Here is a 21181-nt window from a genome sequence, read left to right on the forward strand (position 1 = left end):
CAGGCTAAGCACAATGATTAGCACACAAGCTAATTAGCGCACAGGCTAATTAGCACACAGGCTAAGCACAATGATTAGCACACAAGCTAATTAGCGCACAGGCTAAGCACAATGATTAGCACACAAGCTAATTAGCACACAGGCTAAGCACAATGATTAGCACACAAGCTAATTAGCGCACAGGCTAAGCACAATGATTAGCACCCAAGCTAATTAGCACACAGGCTAAGCACAATGATTAGCACACAAGCTAATTAGCGCACAGGCTAATTAGCACACAGGCTAAGCACAATGATTAGCACACAAGCTAATTAGCACACAGGCTAAGCACAATGATTAGCACACAAGCTAATTAGCACACAGGCTAATTAGCATACAGGCTAAGCACAATGATTAGCACACAAGCTAATTAGCACACAGGCTAATCACAGTGATTAGCACATAGGCTAATTAGCACACAGGCTAAGCACAATGATTAGCACACAAGCTAATTAGCGCACAGGCTAAGCACAATGATTAGCACACTTGTTTGGAAACAAAACTGAGGTGTGTGTGTGTGTGTGTGTGTGTGTGTGTGTGTGTGTGTGTGAGAGTGAGATAATGTAAAGCTAATGATTCTGTTTGTGTCAGTTTCACTTTGTTCATTATTAATGTGAGGCTAATATTGTTCTGAGAATTGATTGATTGATTATGCAGATATTATGCAGAGGATGTTTACACATGGTTATTAATAGCATTTTGTTGTTAAATTGGATTAAAACCTGGTGTAATAAACGAGCGGATAAAACAGAAGCACGTATGAAACAATGGCGGCCATGTTTGTAGTCTTTTTATTTAAAACAGGTGACTATTATTATGAGTCATTACTATGATCTATTTGTTCTTCTATTGATCAGTACATTACACAAATCAAATAAATGTGGAAGTAATCAGATTACATTTCTCAGATTAAGTTGTGAAAGCTGCCAACAATCAATCATAACATCCCTTTGTCTCTTTCACAATAAGAGCATCACTGACGGGATTTATTAATCCTACTTTACAGAATAATTAAATTAATTACAGTAACTTTATGATAACACTGTTCAATAAACTCATGAGGTGGGCGGAGCCAGCACTAATACTTTACATTCATGAGGTGGGCGGAGCCATCACTAACACTTTACACTCATGAGGTGGGCGGAGCCATCACTAACACTTTACACTCATGAGGTGGGCGGAGCCATCACTAACACTTTACACTCATGAGGTGGGCGGAGCCATCACTAACACTTTACACTCATGAGGTGGGCGGAGCCATCACTAACACTTTACACTCATGAGGTGGGCGGAGCCATCACTAACACTTTACACTCCCTCTTAGCAATCTTGTCCAGTGTCAGCAGTGATTTGTCCTGTGGCTGAAGGTAAAGCTGTCGACCAACGGGAGAACAGACGGGAGGAGTTATAGCACGACGCTCCATGGCACTGCCCGTCCTAACACACACACACACACACACACACACACACACACACACACACACACACTGTTAAATTTGTTGACTGAATTTTTAAAAATGATAATAATGAGCAGTACATTAGGATGAATAGTACGTTACTACTGTACTAAGTGTGACGTCTCAATGAGTGTATAATGTGTTCACATTAGATAGTATGAACAGATTGAGTATGTGAGAAATACCAGTATGTATACTATATGATGACATTTTTTAAGTATGCACACTAGTCATACTCAACTGTCCCATAATGCATTGGGAGCTGAATGTAAAAGCTAACCATCAAACATCACCTTTTCAAAATAAAAGCATCTCTTCATGTCTTCCATGAGTTTGTTTTTTTTTTTACTCTTTTGTAAATAGGGCTCTTATTTTGAAGTGTGAAATGTGTCTACGTGAATCTAATGAGCACATGTTGATATTCTACTTTGTCACTTTCTCACTTCAAATGTTTTCAGAATTTTCAAAATAAAGGTGGAAAATCAACTGAGATATTTAGTCTCAGTGTGAACAAGGTTTTTAACGCTGGAGGTTCCAGATGCATCTTGGGAAACTTGGAAATATACTCATCATCATCCTAATCATACTATAGTCTATAGTAGACAGTATATAGTAGACAGTATATACTATAGTCTGTAGTAGACGGTATATATACTATAGTCTATAGTAGACAGTATATATACTATAGTCTATAGTAGACAGTATATATTAGACAGTATATACTATAGTCTGTAGTAGACGGTATATAGTAGACAGTATATACTATAGTCTATAGTAGACAGTATATATACTATAGTCTATAGTAGACGGTATATAGTAGACAGTATATACTATAGTCTATAGTAGACGGTATATATACTATAGTATATAGTAGACAGTATATACTATAGTCTATAGTAGACAGTATATATACTATAGTATATAGTAGACAGTATATACTATAGTCTGTAGTAGACGGTATATAGTAGACAGTATATACTATAGTCTATAGTAGACAGTATATATACTATAGTATATAGTAGACAGTATATACTATAGTCTATAGTAGACAGTATATATACTATAGTATATAGTAGACAGTATATACTATAGTCTGTAGTAGACGGTATATAGTAGACAGTATATACTATAGTCTATAGTAGACGGTATATATACTATAGTATATAGTAGACAGTATATACTATAGTCTATAGTAGACAGTATATAGTAGACAGTATATACTATAGTCTGTAGTAGACGGTATATATACTATAGTCTATAGTAGACAGTATATATTAGACAGTATATACTATAGTCTGTAGTAGACGGTATATAGTAGACAGTATATACTATAGTCTATAGTAGACAGTATATATACTATAGTCTATAGTAGACGGTATATAGTAGACAGTATATACTATAGTCTATAGTAGACGGTATATATACTATAGTATATAGTAGACAGGTATATACTATAGTCTATAGTAGACAGTATATATACTATAGTATATAGTAGACAGTATATACTATAGTCTGTAGTAGACGGTATATAGTAGACAGTATATACTATAGTCTATAGTAGACGGTATATAGTAGACAGTAAATACTATAGTCTGTAGTAGACGGTATATAGTAGACAGTATATACTATAGTCTATAGTAGACAGTATATATACTATAGTATATAGTAGACAGTATATACTATAGTCTATAGTAGACAGTATATACTATAGTCTGTAGTAGACGGTATATAGTAGACAGTATATACTATAGTCTATAGTAGACAGTATATATACTATAGTATATAGTAGACAGTATATACTATAGTCTATAGTAGACAGTATATACTATAGTCTATAGTAGACGGTATATACTATAGTCTATAGTAGACGGTATATAGTAGACAGTATATACTATAGTCTATAGTAGACGGTATATAGTAGACAGTATATACTATAGTCTATAGTAGACGGTATATACTACAGTCTATAGTAGACGGTATATAGTAGACAGTATATACTATAGTCTATAGTAGACGATATATACTATAGTCTATAGTAGACAGTATACACTATAGTAGATGGTATATACTATAGTATATAGTAGACGGTATATACTATAGTCTATAGTAGACAGTATACACTATAGTAGACAGTATATACTATAGTATATAGTAGACAGTATATACTATAGTATATAGTAGACGGTATATACTATAGTCTATAGTAGACAGTATATACTATAGTACATAGTAGACGGTATATACTATAGTATATAGTAGACGGTATATACTATAGTACATAGTAGATAGTATATAGTAGACGGTATATACTATAGTACATAGTAGACAGTATATACTATAGTATATAGTAGACGGTATATACTATAGTCTATAGTAGACAGTATACACTATAGTAGACGGTATATACTATAGTCTATAGTAGACAGTATACACTATAGTAGACGGTATATACTATAGTATATAGTAGACGGTATATACTATAGTACATAGTAGACAGTATATACTATAGTATATAGTAGACGGTATACACTATAGTAGACAGTATATACTATAGTATATAGTAGACAGTATATACTATAGTCTATAGTAGACGGTATATACTATAGTATATAGTAGACAGTATATACTATAGTCTATAGTAGACGGTATATACTATAGTATATAGTAGACAGTATACACTATAGTAGACAGTATATACTATAGTATATAGTAGACAGTATATACTATAGTCTATAGTAGACGGTATATACTATAGTATATAGTAGACAGTATATACTATAGTCTATAGTAGACGGTATATACTATAGTATATAGTAGACAGTATACACTATAGTAGACAGTATGTACTATAGTATATAGTAGACAGTATATACTATAGTATATAGTAGACAGTATATACTATAGTAGACAGTATATACTATAGTATATAGTAGACAGTATATACTATAGTAGACAGTATATACTATAGTCTATAGTAGACGGTATATACTATAGTATATAGTAGACAGTATACACTATAGTAGACAGTATGTACTATAGTATATAGTAGACAGTATATACTACTATAGTATATAGTAGACAGTATATACTATAGTAGACAGTATATACTATAGTATATAGTAGACAGTATACACTATAGTAGACAGTATGTACTATAGTATATAGTAGACAGTATACACTATAGTAGACGGTATATACTATAGTATATAGTAGACAGTATACACTATAGTAGACAGTATATACTATAGTATATAGTAGACAGTATATACTATAGTAGACAGTATACTATAGTATTATAGTAGACAGTATATACTATAGTATATAGTAGACAGTATATACTATAGTAGACAGTATATACTATAGTATATAGTAGACAGTATATACTATAGTACATAGTAGACAGTATATACTATAGTATATAGTAGACAGTATATACTATAGTATATAGTAGACAGTATACACTATAGTAGACACTATATACTATAGTATATAGTAGACAGTATATACTATAGTACATAGTAGACAGTATATACTATAGTATATAGTAGACGGTATATACTATAGTATATAGTAGACAGTATACACTATAGTAGACAGTATATACTATAGTATATAGTAGACAGTATACACTATAGTAGACAGTATATACTATAGTATATAGTAGACAGTATATACTATAGTATATAGTAGACAGTATATACTATAGTAGACAGTATATACTATAGTCTATAGTAGACAGTATATACTATAGTAGACAGTATATACTATAGTATATAGTAGACAGTATATACTATAGTATATAGTAGACAGTATAGTCTATAGTAGACAGTATATACTATAGTAGACAGTATATACTATAGTATATAGTAGACAGTATATACTATAGTATATAGTAGACAGTATATACTATAGTAGACAGTATATACTATAGTATATAGTAGACAGTATATACTATAGTCTATAGTAGACGGTATATACTATAGTATATAGTAGACAGTATACACTATAGTAGACAGTATGTACTATAGTATATAGTAGACAGTATACACTATAGTAGACAGTATATACTATAGTCTATAGTAGACGGTATATACTATAGTATATAGTAGACAGTATACACTATAGTAGACAGTATATACTATAGTATATAGTAGACAGTATACACTATAGTAGACAGTATATACTATAGTATATAGTAGACAGTATACACTATAGTAGACAGTATATACTATAGTATATAGTAGACAGTATATACTATAGTATATAGTAGACGGTATATACTATAGTACATAGTAGACAGTATATACTATAGTATATAGTAGACGGTATATACTATAGTACATAGTAGATAGTATATAGTAGACGGTATATACTATAGTACATAGTAGACAGTATATACTATAGTCTATAGTAGACAGTATATACTAGTAGTATATAGTATATACTATAGTATATACTATAGTATATAGTAGACGGTATATACTATATTATATATAGGGGAGTGGTGGCCTAGTGGTTAAGGACGCTGGGCTTGTAATCGGAGGGTTGCTGGTTCAAGCCTCACCGGGGCCGTCACTGTGGGATGTTGAGCAAGTCCCTTAACCCTGAACTGCTCCCCAGGCGCCGCAGGGATGGGTTAAGTGCACAAGACAAATTCCAATAATGTACTAACATTACATGGCCAATTAAAGGCGAAAGCCCGATTTAATCTAATCTATATACTATAGTATATACTATAGTATATAGTAGACAGTATATACTATATTATATACTATATACTATAGTATATAGTAGACAGTATATACTTACTGAGTTTGTGGTGGCGAGTAGGGTTAGTGGGACATTTACTACACACAAATAGTAACACACACACACACACCTGATGATGTGCGACCTGATTGGCTGCTGGTGGGAGAAGGACTGGGACCGTCCCAGACTGTTCTGGTGCCGGTCCAGCAGGTCTCTGACAGCTGGACTGGACGGACTGTTTTTACCTGGAACACATGGTGACATCATCACTGTAGGTCCGCCCACAACAACTCTTCTATCTTTCTACATCTGTCTTTTACAAAGTTTGACTTTTAAACTCAAATTAAAACGACTTCTTTCATCATCTCGTATCAATAAATAAAGCTTTGTTTGTGTGTGTGTTGTTGTGTGTGTGTCTGTGTATAGTGTGTTGTTATTTGTGTATAGTGTGTAGTTACGTGACAAAGGCCTAGCGTTAAGGTTGTTTTATGCTTAACACGTCCACCAGGTCTGCACGTCTCCATGCGTAAAAATGAAGTCATTTTTGCAGCCGCACAAATCTACCCTATCCTCACGATCACAGTCAAACCTGGATGTCTGCCCCTCCCCCTCAGCCTCTTCAGATGTGTCCACCATCTCCTCATGTGTGGAACCACAGTCTCCTACCTTTAGTGGTGGTAACTGTTTTTATTTTTTTCCCCAAATGAACTCGTGATTTTGATGTTGTTGTTTACGTCTCTACTTCCATCACTCTTTCTGCTCAGATAAAAGGAGTGTCACCAGGGATGCCCTGTCTGTGTTGTTGCTGACATGCTAGAATTCATCCCAGTGACCTATAAAACATATCAACTGCTTTATGAGAATATTGAGTGAGAATAGAGGTCACAAGCATCAGATTTTGTTGAAGAGTAAATGCAGCATCAGCCAGGAACACATGTGGTTCAGGGACTGTAGTTCCTGGATGGTTGGCAGGAGGTGGTATGTCCAAGTTCCTGTGCAGCAGATTCTGCCCAAATCTGCTTTCCTGGAAAACTCCACCATCACTTTCTCTTCCGTATGTTGCTATGTCCACCATAGTGAATCTATAGTTTGCATCACAGGCTGCCATAAGGACAAGGGAATGTGTTCCTTTGTAGATGAAATAGTCACTCACTGTGTTTGGTGGTGCTTTCATAACAACATGTTTCCCATCAATACACCCCAAAAAATTAGGATAATTCCACACAGGAGGTTTCGACCACCACTGCAATTCGCTGCACAACGCTGCCCAAATTGCTTCGCAAACCTCTGTCACAATGAGGGAAACGGTAGTGGGTTCCATCATGTAGCTCTGTGCCACACTTTGCTGGTTGTTTCCAGAGGCCAGAACACGAAGGGTTACAGCAAGTCTCTCTTTGGTTTCATAGGAAAACCGTGAGTACCTGAATGTTTGATGAAAGGTCGAATGCGATCCAGCAAATCATCAAATCTGTGGGCTGACATCCGAAAATATTTGAGGTGTACTTCCATTGTACTCCCCCTCATCCTGCCTCCTACGACCACCTTCGCTTTATTCTCCATCTCTGCAGTAGCAAAAGAAAAGTAGACGCAGTCTAGCAGCTGCCATGTTGTAAACAACGGCTACTTCTTCTATTCTAATTTTGTACCGTGATTGCCGTGTGTTTGTCATACACTGCCCCCTGCAGTTTGGGAGTGGAAACTGCACGGAGTATAAATGCCACATGCGTTGTTTCATGCGGATTCCGCGCGTCTCATTTCCACGCAGCACGTTGATGCAGAAAGCATAAAACAACCTGAAGTGTGTGTAGTGTGTGTAGTTACGTGACAGAGGCCTAGCGTCTGGGGGAGCGTTACAAACGGAGGCGGTGAACTGTAGCTTCAGCTTCATGTGCTGACTGAGCTGGAATCAGATGAGACATGATTGGATGTGAGTCAGCTGACCTCTGCTGACCTCTGGTGACCTCTGACTGACCTCGTACAGTCCTGGTTTGAGGATCTGGAAGGTCACGCTGAAGGTCAGAGTGCTTCCTTTCCGACAGTGTCCGAGGTTACTGACAGGAGAGTGACAGACGACGGCCGCCATCGCAGATTCCTCCACATGACCTCTACCTACAGACATGTGACCACAGACGTGTGACCGACAGACATGTGACAGACAGACATGTGACCAAAGACATGTGACCCACAGATGTGTGACCACAGACGTGTGGGCTACAGGTACTAGTTAGTTATGGCACTAGTTAGTTATGTTGCTAGTAAGTTATGGTTACTAGTTAGTTATGGCACCAGTTAGTTATGTTACTAGTTAGTTATGGTACTAGTTAATTATGGTATGAGTTAGTTATGTTACTAGTTAGTTATGGTACTAGTTAGTTATGTTGCTAGTAAGTTATGGTTACTAGTTAGTTATGGCACTAGTTAGTTATGTTACTAGTTAGTTATGGTACTAGTTAGTTATGTTGCTAGTAAGTTATGGTTACTAGTTAGTTATGGCACTAGTTAGTTATGTTACTAGTTAGTTATGGCACTAGTTAGTTATGGTACTAGTTAGTTATGTTACTAGTTAGTTTTGGTACTAGTTAATTATGGTACGAGTTAGTTATGTTACTAGTTAGTTATGTTACTAGTTAGTTATGGTATTAGTTAGTTATTACACTATTTAGTTATGTTACTAGTTAGTTATGTTACTAGTTAGTTATGGTACTAGTTAGTTATGGTACTAGTTAGTTATGGCACTAGTTAGTTATGGTACTAGTTAGTTATGTTACTAGTTAGTTATGGTACTAGTTAGTTATGGCACTAGTTAGTTATGGTACTAGTTAGTTATGGTACTAGTCTGTTATGGCACTAGTTAGTTATGGCACTAGTTAGTTATGGCACTAGTTAGTTATGGTACTAGTTAGTTATGGCACTAGTTAGTTATGGTACTAGTTAGTTATGGCACTAGTTAGTTATGTTACTAGTTAGTTGTGACACTAGTTAGTTATGATACTAGTTAGTTATGGCAGTAGTTATTTATGGTACTAGTTAGTTATGGCACTAGTTAGTTATGTTACTAGTTAGTTATGTTACTAGTTCATTATGGTATGAGTTAGTTATCACACTAGTTAGTTATGTTACTAGTTAGTTATGGTACTAGTTAGTTATGTTACTAGTTAGTTATGGTACTGGTTAGTTATGGTAGTTAGTTATGGTAGTTGTTAGTTATGTTACTAGTTAGTTATGGTACTAGTTAATTATGGTACGAGTTAGTTATGTTACTAGTTAGTTATGGCACTAGTTAGTTATGTTACTAGTTAGTTTTGGTACTAGTTAATTATGGTACGAGTTAGTTATGTTACTAGTTAGTTATGGTACTAGTTAGTTATGACACTATTTAGTTATGTTACTAGTTAGTTATGTTACTAGTTAGTTATGGTACTAGTTAGTTATGGCAGTAGTTAGTTATGGTACTAGTTAGTTATGGCACTAGTTAGTTATGGTAGTAGTTAGTTATGGTACTAGTTAGTTATGGTACTAGTTAGTTATGGCACTAGTTAGTTATGTTACTAGTTAGTTATGACACTAGTTAGTTATGATACCAGTTAGTTATGGCAGTAGTTATTTATGGTACTAGTTAGTTATGTTACTAGTTCATTATGGTGTGAGTTAGTTATGTTACTAGTTAGTTATGGTACTGGTTAGTTATGGTAGTAGTAAGTTATGGTAGTTGTTAGTTACAGTACTCGTTAGTTATGGTACTAGTTAGTTATGGCACTAGTTAGTTATGTTACTAGTTATTTATGGTACTAGTTAGTTATGGTACTAGTTAGGTATGGTACTAGTTAGTTATGGAACTAGTTAGTTATGGTACTAGTTATGTTACTAGTTAGTTATGGCACTAGTTATGTTACTAGTTAGTTATGGTACTAGTTAGTTATGGCACTAGTTATGTTACTAGTTAGTTATGGTACTAGTTAGTTATGGTACTAGTTAGTTATGGTACTAGTTAGTTATGGCACTAGTTATGTTACTAGTTAGTTATGGCACTAGTTAGTTATGGTTAGAGTTGTCACGATACCAAAATGAGTAACTATGATACTATACCAGACAAAGTATCACAGTTCTGGGTAATATCACGATACTGAAGCCTTTTATTATTATTATTATTTTTATGAACTGCAATGTATTTGTACAAGTTAGAAATACTTATTAATTACTTCATGTTGTTTGGTGCATGATAAGATTACATGAACAAAAGCATATAAGCAATAAAGAAAACTAATAAATGAAGTTATAATTTATATGGTTGAAATTGAAAAAACATCATTCAGTTTCCTTTGCACAATAATTTATGTTTAACTAATATAAATAATCAACTTAGGATAACAAATCCACTGTCTTTTTAAAAAGAAAAAAAAAACTGATTCCCTGAGAAAACTATATATTTATGTATTTTATAAGTGACGTCACTGGTGTTTTATGAGACTGGATGTGATCCTCCTTTGTATGAATATCATTTGTAAATATTGTTTGTACATTGTAAATATCTCTGTAAACAAACATTAAAAAAAAGATCGCTTTAAGTCCGTGCGTAAAAAAACAAAAAGTGTTCCTCCTTTGGCTCCTATAGATGGTGACAGCGCCTGCACAGTAGATCTCCTATTGCTTTACCGTCTCTGCCTCGTTTAAAGACAAAATAGTTCCTAATGGGACTTTTGGAGTTTGGTTTTTTGAGCAAAATTAGTGATGTCACTGACAACGACGCCACCGCGGCAGACTCAGCGCTCGGACCTGGTGCTTCTACCATGTGTTGTCTGGTGTTTGTGACTGTACGCTGTGCACGTGTCCAAAAGAGACAGAACTTTAACTTGTTTGTTTGTTTTGAAGTGAGTTTCTGTCTAAGCAGAGCTGTCTTTATGGAGTTCATTCTGCCAACAGAAACACACGAACAGCCAATCAGCTAACAGATGGGCGGACCCAGCGTGAGGAAACAGTTTATCATATCTCTGGACATCACCAGTAACAGGCAAACAGCCAATCATTCAGCAGCTGTGTTGCTCGGTTGCCATGTTGGTTTGTTTTAAAGTGAATAGCGTACAGTGAGTTTAGACTGTGCAGTGAGAAGGAGAGACAGTCGCTATGTAGCAGATCTAAAAGTAAAATCAAAAACTACCAACATGATGAGAACCAGATCCTGATCCTGATCCAGGACCAGGACAGTGTTTGTGGCCCTGTAAAAACACAGAACTGGTCCTGGTCCAAACTACCTTCAGGGGTCCAGACGAGGCGAACCGCCAGGAAGTCCTGAAGGTCGTTGAGCAGAACATATTTGACCTTGAAGACTTCTTTGACATTCACGCTGCTCTTACAGCTAGCCGTCATCACAAACCTCGGAGCGTCCAGACGCACACTGGGTAACCTGTGTGTACATGTTACTGTGTGTTACTGTGTGTACATGTTACTGTGTGTTACTGTGTACATGTTACTGTGTGTTACTGTGTGTACATGTTACTGTGTGTTACTGTGTACATGTTACTGTGTATGTGTTACTGTGTACATGTTACTGTGTGTTACTGTGTACATGTTACTGTGTGTTACTGTGTACGTGTTACTGTGTACATGTTACTGTGTGTTACTGTGTACATGTTACTGTGTATGTGTTACTGTGTGTACATGTTACTGTGTGTACATGTTACTGTGTGTTACTGTGTACATGTTACTGTGTGTTACTGTGTACATGTTACTGTGTGTTACTGTGTACATGTTACTGTGTGTTACTGTGTACATGTTACTGTGTGTTACTGTGTACATGTTACTGTGTGTTACTGTGTGTTACTGTGTACATGTTACTGTGTGTTACTGTGTACATGTTACTGTGTGTACATGTTACTGTGTGTACATGTTACTGTGTGTTACTGTGTACATGTTACTGTGTGTACATGTTAATGTGTCTATGTTACTGTGTCTATGTTACTGTGTCTATGTTACTGTGTCCATGTTACTGTGTCTATGTTACTGTGTCTATGTTACTGTACTGTGTATGTTACTGTGTCCATGTTACTGTGTCTATGTTACTGTCTATGTTACTGTGGTACATGTTACTGTGGTACTGGTACATGTTACTGTGTGTACATGTACTGTGTGTTACTGTGTACATGTTACTGTGTGTACATGTTACTGTGTGTTACTGTGTACATGTTACTGTGTGTTACTGTGTACATGTTACTGTGTGTACATGTTACTGTGTGTTACTGTGTACATGTTACTGTGTGTACATGTTACTGTGTGTTACTGTGTACATGTTACTGTGTGTACATGTTACTGTGTGTACATGTTACTGTGTGTTACTGTGTACATGTTACTGTGTGTACATGTTACTGTGTGTTACTGTGTACATGTTACTGTGTGTACATGTTACTGTGTGTACATGTTACTGTGTGTTACTGTGTACATGTTACTGTGTGTACATGTTACTGTGTGTACATGTTACTGTGTGTACATGTTATTGTGTGTTACTGTGTGTGCCACCTGTAGTGTGTGTAGATGCAGTTGGTGAATGGCATCTTGGGAGTTGACCACTGCAGGACAGCGACCAGAGGAACCTCCAAACCCTGAAACACACACACAGTAACAAACACACAGTAACACACACACACACACACAGTAACAAACACACAGTGTATTCTAATGCTGCGTTCACACCAAACGAGTTTCAGACGTTTGGACGCTTGTGATCATTGAATCAGACGCTTGTCACCAGCGTCGAAGATGCTCAGGAACACATCCAAACAAGTTGGTCGAGGGGAGGGGCTTCTCTGTTGCCGGTAGTGTTCATACAATGAATGATATTGTGGTAATAAGTTACGTTCATAATTCACCCAGTGACTGTGAAGTGGTGGAACATTAATTATTGTGTTGAGAAGGTGGTGTTTCTGGATGTATTTAGATGTGTGCTACGGCTTGTGCTGTATTGTGTTTTCTGTGTTGGTGGGAGAGTGAGAGTACTCTATTTCCTCATCTAGCAGGTCAGCAGGGATTGGCCAACACACAAAGGAAGCTGATTGGCTCTCCCCAGGGGTGGCCCTATAAAAGAATAGTCAAACCTGGAAGCAGATGGAGAGCAGTAGTGGTTGCGTTGGCTCTCCCTTGCTTGCTGTCCACATTGTGTGTATCTGGTTTTGTGCTGTGTAATTTCCCTGGTTTACTCTGTATTCTCAGTTTTGTGTTGGTGTGTTTACCTGGTTTATCCAGCACTTTAAGTTAGGACTGTATTCGGAATTATTGTTTTTTTGTAAAGAAGCCATTTTTGGTGTTCAAGTTTATATAGGAGTCTGTTGTTTTGGCCTTGGTTCACCCTGATGTCTATGATTTTGTTCTTGGTGTTAATTGGTCTTTAATATTGTACAATTATTGTCAATAAATTACTGTACCTTTGTGTTTTTTTTTAAGATATGTTATGATCCTAGAACCTAGACCAGGGGGTAACAGTGTGACTCACACGCCCCCTCTGACTCCCGTTCATCAGCTCTACATTATCCAGAGAGTGACTTGGCTTTATTTGCTCCTCGGCGTTGTTTCTAGATTCACCAGAGCTGTGCTACTTCTGTCCTTCCCATGCCCTGTTTGACGACTTGCTGACCTACATCGGCGCACGTATCTCCTACCAGGACACCAACTACAGGCGCTCTATTCCAGCAGAAGAGTCTGTCCGTCTGTCTCTGCCTCAGGTTAGTGTTTTTACAACACGGTTGGGGAACGCTCCTGATTGGTCGACACGCTGAGATATTCTCCAAAAGTTCAACAATCCCAACTCCAGCGTTGGAGGCGCGAGACGCACGTCAAAAGCGTCCGCTGCGTGAAAAGCGTCAAAACGCGGGAGGCGTGGGAAGCACAGGAGGCACAGCGAGACCTCTGACGCTCCCAAGAAACGTGTCCACCATGTATTGTCTATTTAAACCTGATGCTGTTGACGCTTTAGACGCGTTTGGTGTGAATGTGCCTTTAGTGTCCTCTGGGGGCAGCAGTGAGCAGCAGCTCAAAGGTTAATAGTGGAGGTCAGCTGAAGCTCCTGCAACATACACAATAACACACACACACCTCGTTGGACTCGTCCTGTTGATTGTCATTCAAGTGCAACTGAAACAGGAAGTGGTGTTCCTCCAGAGCGCTGAGCATGCTGGGAAGGCAACAGGACGGACTATCTAATCGGCAGAAGGAGGCCATGCCCACCTCTCCTGATTGGTGGCTGAACAGGAAGTCAAACACAAATAAAGGAACATTTAAGAAGCAGAATTTGTGCGTGCGCATGTGTTTATACTTGTGTGTACCTGACGTTGTCCACCAACAGCACGGAGCCATCAGGCATCATGGGGAGGTAGGAAGCGTTGAGGTCAGGAAGGACTCGAACATCTCTGACACTGACCTCTTCCTGAGATGACTCATTCAGCACTGATTACATCATCATCATCATCATCATCATCATCATCATCATCATCATCATCATCATCATCAACATCATCATCATCACCATCATCATCATCATCAGTGATAAATAGATTTCTAATAGTGAGCCAATGAGGACGAGGTCCGACCTTTGAGAACCGCCATGTGTTTCCCACTCACAGTCATTTGCTTCCAACGCACAGTGGGCGGAGCCAGGACGCTCAGCGTGGTGCTCACTGTGGACAGAAGAACCTCAGCATCAGCATCAGCATCCACCCCTATGTCCTACCCCAGGGGTGGTGAACCCTAGTCCTCCAGGGCCAGATGTCTGTGCTCCAACACACCTGGTTATTGAAACCAACGTGTTGTCATCAAGCTCTGCAGAAACAGATAACGAGCCATTCAGTTGATTCAGGTGTGTTGGAGCAGGGACACATCTAATAGTCTGGAGGACTGGAGTTACCCACCCCTGCCCTACACTATAAACCTCCACCCTACACCCTCCTGTGTGTGTGTGTGTGTGTGTGTGTGTGTGTGTGTGTTCCTACCCTGAGCCTTGAAGGTGTCCAGGTCATGTCTGAAGGTGTGTGAAGGTTCTCTCTGCTGTAGAACACTGAGGTAACCCAGCTCCTGGACCTCCACCTTCTCTGCCTCCTTCTTCCACACGGTCACCATCACCTGAGCATACGGAGAACCTGTAAACTCATTCTCCCGTACCATCACCTGAGCATACGGAGAACCTGTAAACTCCTCCTACCTTGACCTTCAGAGTGGTGACGGGTAGTTTGTCCAGAGACACAGTGAGAGGGAAGATCACCTCGTCTGTGAGGACCACTGGTTGGTCCAGAGGAGTCTGAAGGTCATCACATGACATCATCACCAGTGTGAGCAGAACACCGGGAACACACACTGATCAATGTCTCTGATTGATGATTAACAGTACCTGCAGCGTGGGTCTGTGCAGGTCCTTGGCTCCGCCCCCTGAGGCGTTGTGTATGAGCAGAGGTTTGCAGTCCCTGAAGCTGCGGCAGCGTGAGTCTACACTCCTGCCCAGGGCGGCGATGGCTGCCTCGGCTGCCGCCATGTAGTCGTCATCTGATTGGTTATGATGGTTGTGATGGCGGGTAGAGCGACTTTCACCAGGGCTCACACTGGCTACGGCACAGAGAGAACCTGCAAGCTCCCTCCACCCACACTCTGTCAATAACAATTAGAACAATAATCAATAACCTCCATAATGGATGACAACTTCTGGAAAGGGCTCAGATAACCAACAATAAGCTACTAACATTTGGAGCTCCGCCCCCCAAATATGTGTGGATATATGTGTGGTTGTATATGTGTGTGTGTATAAATGTATGCGTGTGTGTATATATATATATATATATACCACCCAGATCTACAGCGCAGACATTGGGATGTCATTCAGACTAGAGAAGTGTGGTTGATGGTGACTAAGAGAGGGAAGGTGGTCCACACAGAAGGGGTCTCACTCCCAGAAGGAACAATAGCAGACATTAAGGACAGTTACAAGTACCTCGGAATCCCACAAGCAAATGACAACCTCGAAGAGGTGACTAGGAAAGCGGCTACAGCCAAATACCTCCAACGAGTAAGGCGTGTCCTAAGAAGCCAGCTCAATGGCAAGAACAAGTCTCGGGCAATAAACAGCTATGCCCTGCCAGTAATCAGATACCCTGCAGGAATAATAAGCTGGCCAAAGGATGAGATACAGACCACAGATGTTAACCATGCACGGAGGGTTCCACCCCAAACCCAGCACCCTGAGACTGTACGCTAGCCGTAAGGAAGGAGGCCGAGGACTAGTGAGTGTGAGAGACACTATCCAGGATGAAACATCTAAGATCCATAAGTACATCAAGGACAAGGCTCCAACAGATGACGTGCTCAGTGAATGTCTCAGACAATGGGGAACAGAAGATGAGGTGCTGGAGGTTCCATCATGGGAGGACAAGCCCCTACATGGGATGTACCACCCAAACATAACTGAAGTGGTGGATATCAGGAAATGGTACCAATGTCTAGACAGAGCTGGACTAAAGGACAGCACAGAGACACTCATCATGGCTGCACAGGAGCAGGCCTTGAGCACCAGAGCAATAGAGGCCCAGATCTACCACACCAGACTAGACCCCAGGTGTAGACTGTGCAAAGAGGCCAATGAGACAATCCAGCACATAACTGCAGGGTGTAAGATGCTGGCAGGGAAAGCTTACATGGAGCTCCATAACCAAGTGACTGGTATAGTGTACAGGAACATCTGTGCAGAGTATGGGCTGGAAACCCCAAGGTCAAAGTGGGAAACACCTCCAAAGGTGGTAGAGAATGACCGAGCCAAGATCCTGTGGGACTTCCAGATACAGACGGACAGAATGGTAATGGAGAACCAACCAGACATTGTGGTGGTGAACAAAGAGCAGAGGAAAGCCGTTGTGGTTGTCATAGCAACACCAAGCGACTTCAACATCAGGAAAAAGGAACACGAGAAACTAGAGAAATACCAGGGGCTCAGAGAAGAATTGGAGAAAACCTGGAGGGTGAAGACATCAGTGGTGCCCGTGGTCATTGGGGCACTCGGGGCAGTGACCCCCAAACTGGAGGAGTGGCTCCAGCAGATCCCAGGAAATACATCAGACATCTCAGTCCAGAAAAGTGCAGTTCTAGGAACAGCAAAGATACTGAAGAACCCTCAAGATCCCAGGCCTCTGGTAGAGGACCTGAGCTTGGAGGACAAAGAGAGAGAGAGACTGCCCATGGTGGGTGAGGAAGAGATTTTTATATATATATATATATATATATATATATACATATATATGTTCAACAGTATGTGTGTATATATAAATACATGTGTGTATACATATGAGTGTCTGTATTAAATGTTTGTTTCTTCATTTGTTTGTTCGTTTCAGTCTAACAAAAATAAATAAAAACATAAATCACATTTTATAAATATATATGTGTATATATATATGTATAGATTTGTGTCTGTATATATATGTGTGTGTGTGTATATATATGTATACGGTATTTTTCAAACTTCTAACAGTTTCACAGTATATAACAGTATTATTTTTCATGCATAATCAGGTTCACATTATTTTCTACTGGTTAAATTACTGCAGTAGATGAACTTAGGATGCTCTACTTTTTTTCATGTTGTATTTCATTCTATCCTGTGTTTCTGAGGCACATTGAACGCACCATCACTGCTTCATCTTTTGTTTCAAACATGGACTGAAGCCTAAAGCACGTTGGTACTGCTACAAAGTTATAAAAACACGGAGGTCAGCTACAGCAGCAGCTATAGATGAGATTTATAACGCACATAAAAACTTCAAATCAAGCGTCGTAGAAAGATGGTAAAGTTGGCCAGACGCAGGTGGTTGGTAAAGAATTCCGTGTTGCTAAACCTAAACAAACTGAGGGGCTCATTTGTCACGCATTCAGAGTGAATCACATTAGTGGAATGAGGTTCAACTCCCTACAGTGTCCTTTCTAGAAGCCAAAATATATGAAAACGCAAAAGTTATCACTGTACACATTTCACAACAAACCTAAATGTGTCACTGACGTCACACGTTCAAACACAAGTCTTTTAATTTAACCATTAATGAAAAGCTACTGAACCTCCCACTTTATTATAGCTATACATACTTCTATATTAGTGTGTGTGTGTGTGTGTGTGTGTGTGTGTACCGGTCCTGGTCTGGTTCTCCGTATCCTCGGTGTCTCTCCATCTCAGCACCAGGAGGAAGCGGACCGTCTCCCCCAGGAACAGGTGACTCCTCCGGGGCAGAGTCCGGTACCGGGCCGGGTCAGACAGCTCTGTGAGCGGCACGGCCGGAAAATACATGAAGTACTCACAGCGAGCCTCCATCACTGCTGTGGGGTACACACTAGTACACACTAGTACACACTAGTACACACTAACAGACCCACGAACCACCAGAACCACCACAGCACGAGCAGAACCAGTAACCATAGCAATAACCCTGAGCATCACCGCGCCCTCACAATAAAAGCCCAGTGCATCATCACCGCGCCTTCACAATAAAAGCCCAGTGCATCATCACCGCGCCTTCACAATAAAAGCCCAGTGCATCATCACCGCGCCTTCACAATAAAAGCCCAGTGCATCATCACCGCGCCTTCACAATAAAAGCACAGTGCATCATCACCGCGCCTTCACAATAAAAGCCCAGTGCATCATCACCGCGCCTTCACAATAAAAGCACAGTGCATCATCACCGCGCCTTCACAATAAAAGCACAGTGCATCATCACCGCGCCTTCACAATAAAAGCCTATTGTGTCATAATTTGTGTGTACTACAGTGTGTATCTGTGTGTGTACTACAGTGTGTGTACTACAGTGTGTATATGTGTGTGTACTACAGTGTGTGTACTACAGTGTGTATATGTGTGTGTACTACAGTGTGTATCTGTGTGTGTACTACAGTGTGTATCTGTGTGTGTACTACATTGTGTATGTGTGTGTACTATAGTGTGTATCTGTGTGTGTACTACAGTGTGTATATTTGACTGTAGTACACACACATATACACACTGTAGTACACACAGTAACATAATTCATACGTACACTGGACTAGTATCAATAAAGTTAAATTGAATAATTAAAGAAAGGTTTTATAATTTATTTGAATATTATAATTGTACATATTCATATTTACCGGTTGATTATGGACCTTATCGGCAACTTTTTATGATGAATTTAAAAACAAAACGATTTTTTTTTTCTATTAACGGAAGCGACCTCTGCGTCATGACGTAATAAATACCGTCTGGACGCCGACCAACGCGTTTCCCTCCTGGTCGGAGAAGCTAAAGAAGCTAACGGAGTGTAAACACTCTCCCTACTCGGACACTCGGGACTCGAACACTCGGGACTCGAACAGCTGCAGCGGATCGTCTGCCTGAAGGTGAAGCTGACGTGACGGAGCTTCAGTTTGGGTTATTATTACAGGGACTTAGCACCGGGCAGCTAGCCGGCTAAGGTTAGCCTGACGCATGAAGTGTTGAAGTAGCTTAAACGGCGGAAAAAGCCGACAGATGACGAAGTTTGTCAAGCTCTGTGTCCGAAAGTACACGTGTGATGTTTTTAACGTTGTTGACGGCTTTTTTACGTTAACTGCGGGTTCGAACTGCTGCGTCATAAGCTTTACGTCACAGATTGAATTCCCGCCGTCACAGTGATGATGTGACGTCACGGGCAGGAATAGCGCACTTGGAGCAGGTGGAGGTCTTCTATGGTTCCCAGACCAAGCACGTGGAAACAATAGAAGGCCCAGTTCTTTAGTTCATTTATAGGGTTAGAGTAAAACTAGGACTTAGTGTTATTTATTAGTGTTATTTATTAGTGTTATTTATTAGTGTTTTAGTGTTGTTTATTAGTGTTTTAGTGTTGTTTATTAGTGTTATTTATTAGTGTTTTAGTGTTGTTTATTAGTGTTTTAGTGTTGTTTATTAGTGTTATTTATTAGTGTTTTAGTGTTGTTTATTAGTGTTATTTTTTAGTGTTGTTTATTAGTGTTTTAGTGTTGTTTATTAGTGTTATTTATTAGTGTTTTAGTGTTGTTTATTAGTGTTATTTACTAGTGTTTTAGTGTTGTTTATTAGTGTTATTTATCAGTGTTTTAGTGTTGTTTATTAGTGTATTAGTGTTTTAGTGTTATTTATTAGTATTTTAGTGTTATTTATCAGTGTTTTAGTGTTGTTTATTAGTGTTTTAGTGTTGTTTATTAGTGTTATTTATTAGTGTTTTAGTGTTGTTTATTAGTGTTTTAGTGTTGTTTATTAGTGTTTTAGTGTTGTTTATTAGTGTTATTTTTTAGTGTTGTTTATTAGTGTTTTAGTGTTGTTTATTAGTGTTATTTATTAGTGTTTTAGTGTTGTTTATTAGTGTTATTTACTAGTGTTTTAGTGTTGTTTATTAGTGTTATTTATCAGTGTTTTAGTGTTGTTTATTAGTGTTTTAGTGTTGTTTATTAGTGTTTTAGTGTTGTTTATTAGTGTTTTAGTGTTATTTATTAGTATTTTAGTGTTATTTATTAGTGTTTTAGTGTTGTTTATTAGTGTTATTTATCAGTGTTTTAGTGTTGTTTATTAGTGTTTTAGTGTTGTTTATTAGTGTTTTAGTGTTGTTTATTAGTGTTTTAGTGTTGTTTATTAGTGTTTTAGTGTTGTTTATTAGTGTTTTAGTGTTGTTTATTAGTGTTTTAGTGTTGTTTATTAGTGTTGTTTATCAGTGTTTTAGTGTTGTTTATTAGTGTTTTAGTGTTGTTTATTAGTGTTTTAGTGTTGTTTATTAGTGTTTTAGTGTTGTTTATTAGTGTTTTAGTGTTGTTTATTAGTGTTATTTATCAGTGTTTTAGTGTTATTTATTAGTGTTTTAGTGTTGTTTATTAGTGTTTTAGTGTTGTTTATTAGTGTTTTAGTGTTGTTTATTAGTGTTTTAGTGTTGTTTATTAGTGTT

The 21181-nt window shown here is 38.4% G+C and overlaps 2 protein-coding genes across 8 annotated transcripts in view; one reads left to right on the top strand and one right to left on the bottom strand.

Annotated features, from left to right (window-relative positions):
- Positions 1 to 814: 814 nt before the first annotated feature.
- trappc14 (trafficking protein particle complex subunit 14) lies at positions 815 to 18784 on the bottom strand. Of its 4 annotated transcripts, XM_028466583.1 has the most exons (14): positions 18387 to 18784; positions 15613 to 15866; positions 15427 to 15522; positions 15218 to 15347; positions 14819 to 14905; positions 14555 to 14675; positions 14325 to 14472; positions 12756 to 12838; positions 11495 to 11646; positions 8218 to 8354; positions 8067 to 8145; positions 6376 to 6490; positions 1347 to 1476; positions 815 to 1309 (listed from the first exon to the last, which is right to left on the bottom strand). In XM_028466583.1, exons 1-14 carry the CDS (start codon positions 18565 to 18567, stop codon positions 1280 to 1282), a joined length of 1743 nt encoding a protein of 580 aa, XP_028322384.1. In that variant the 5' UTR covers positions 18568 to 18784; the 3' UTR covers positions 815 to 1279. The 4 variants fall into 4 exon arrangements, 2 of the variants coding, with proteins under 2 accessions (XP_028322384.1, XP_028322383.1); XM_028466582.1 differs by having other exon boundaries at positions 815 to 1476; XR_003675487.1 differs by lacking the exon at positions 815 to 1309 and having other exon boundaries at positions 1444 to 1476; positions 6376 to 7807; positions 7892 to 8145.
- Positions 18785 to 19468: 684 nt separating this feature from the next.
- The window catches only part of nup98 (nucleoporin 98 and 96 precursor), a 35576-nt gene continuing 33863 nt past the window's right edge, over positions 19469 to 21181 (top strand). For all 4 annotated transcript variants that reach the window (XM_028466578.1, XM_028466579.1, XM_028466580.1 and 1 more), the window contains exon 1: positions 19469 to 19628. The gene's annotated coding sequence lies outside the window, so the exon portion shown is untranslated. The remainder of the gene's footprint in view (positions 19629 to 21181) is intronic.

The sequence above is a fragment of the Gouania willdenowi genome, chromosome 14 (assembly GCF_900634775.1).
Source record: "Gouania willdenowi chromosome 14, fGouWil2.1, whole genome shotgun sequence".
Classification (NCBI taxonomy): Eukaryota; Metazoa; Chordata; class Actinopteri; order Blenniiformes; family Gobiesocidae; genus Gouania; species Gouania willdenowi.

Bases quoted from the DNA above. Each gene is read 5' to 3' on its own strand.
- trappc14 (XM_028466583.1), bottom strand. From the start codon at position 18,567: ATGGAGGCTCGCTGTGAGTACTTCATGTATTTTCCGGCCGTGCCGCTC. The intron at 12,839-14,324 runs GTGTGTGTGTGT...TGTGTGTTTCAG, and splicing joins AACAGGACGAGTCCAACGAG to GGTTTGGAGGTTCCTCTGGT. The intron at 8,146-8,217 runs GTCAGTCAGAGG...ATCTGATTCCAG, and splicing joins TCAAACCAGGACTGTACGAG to CTCAGTCAGCACATGAAGCT.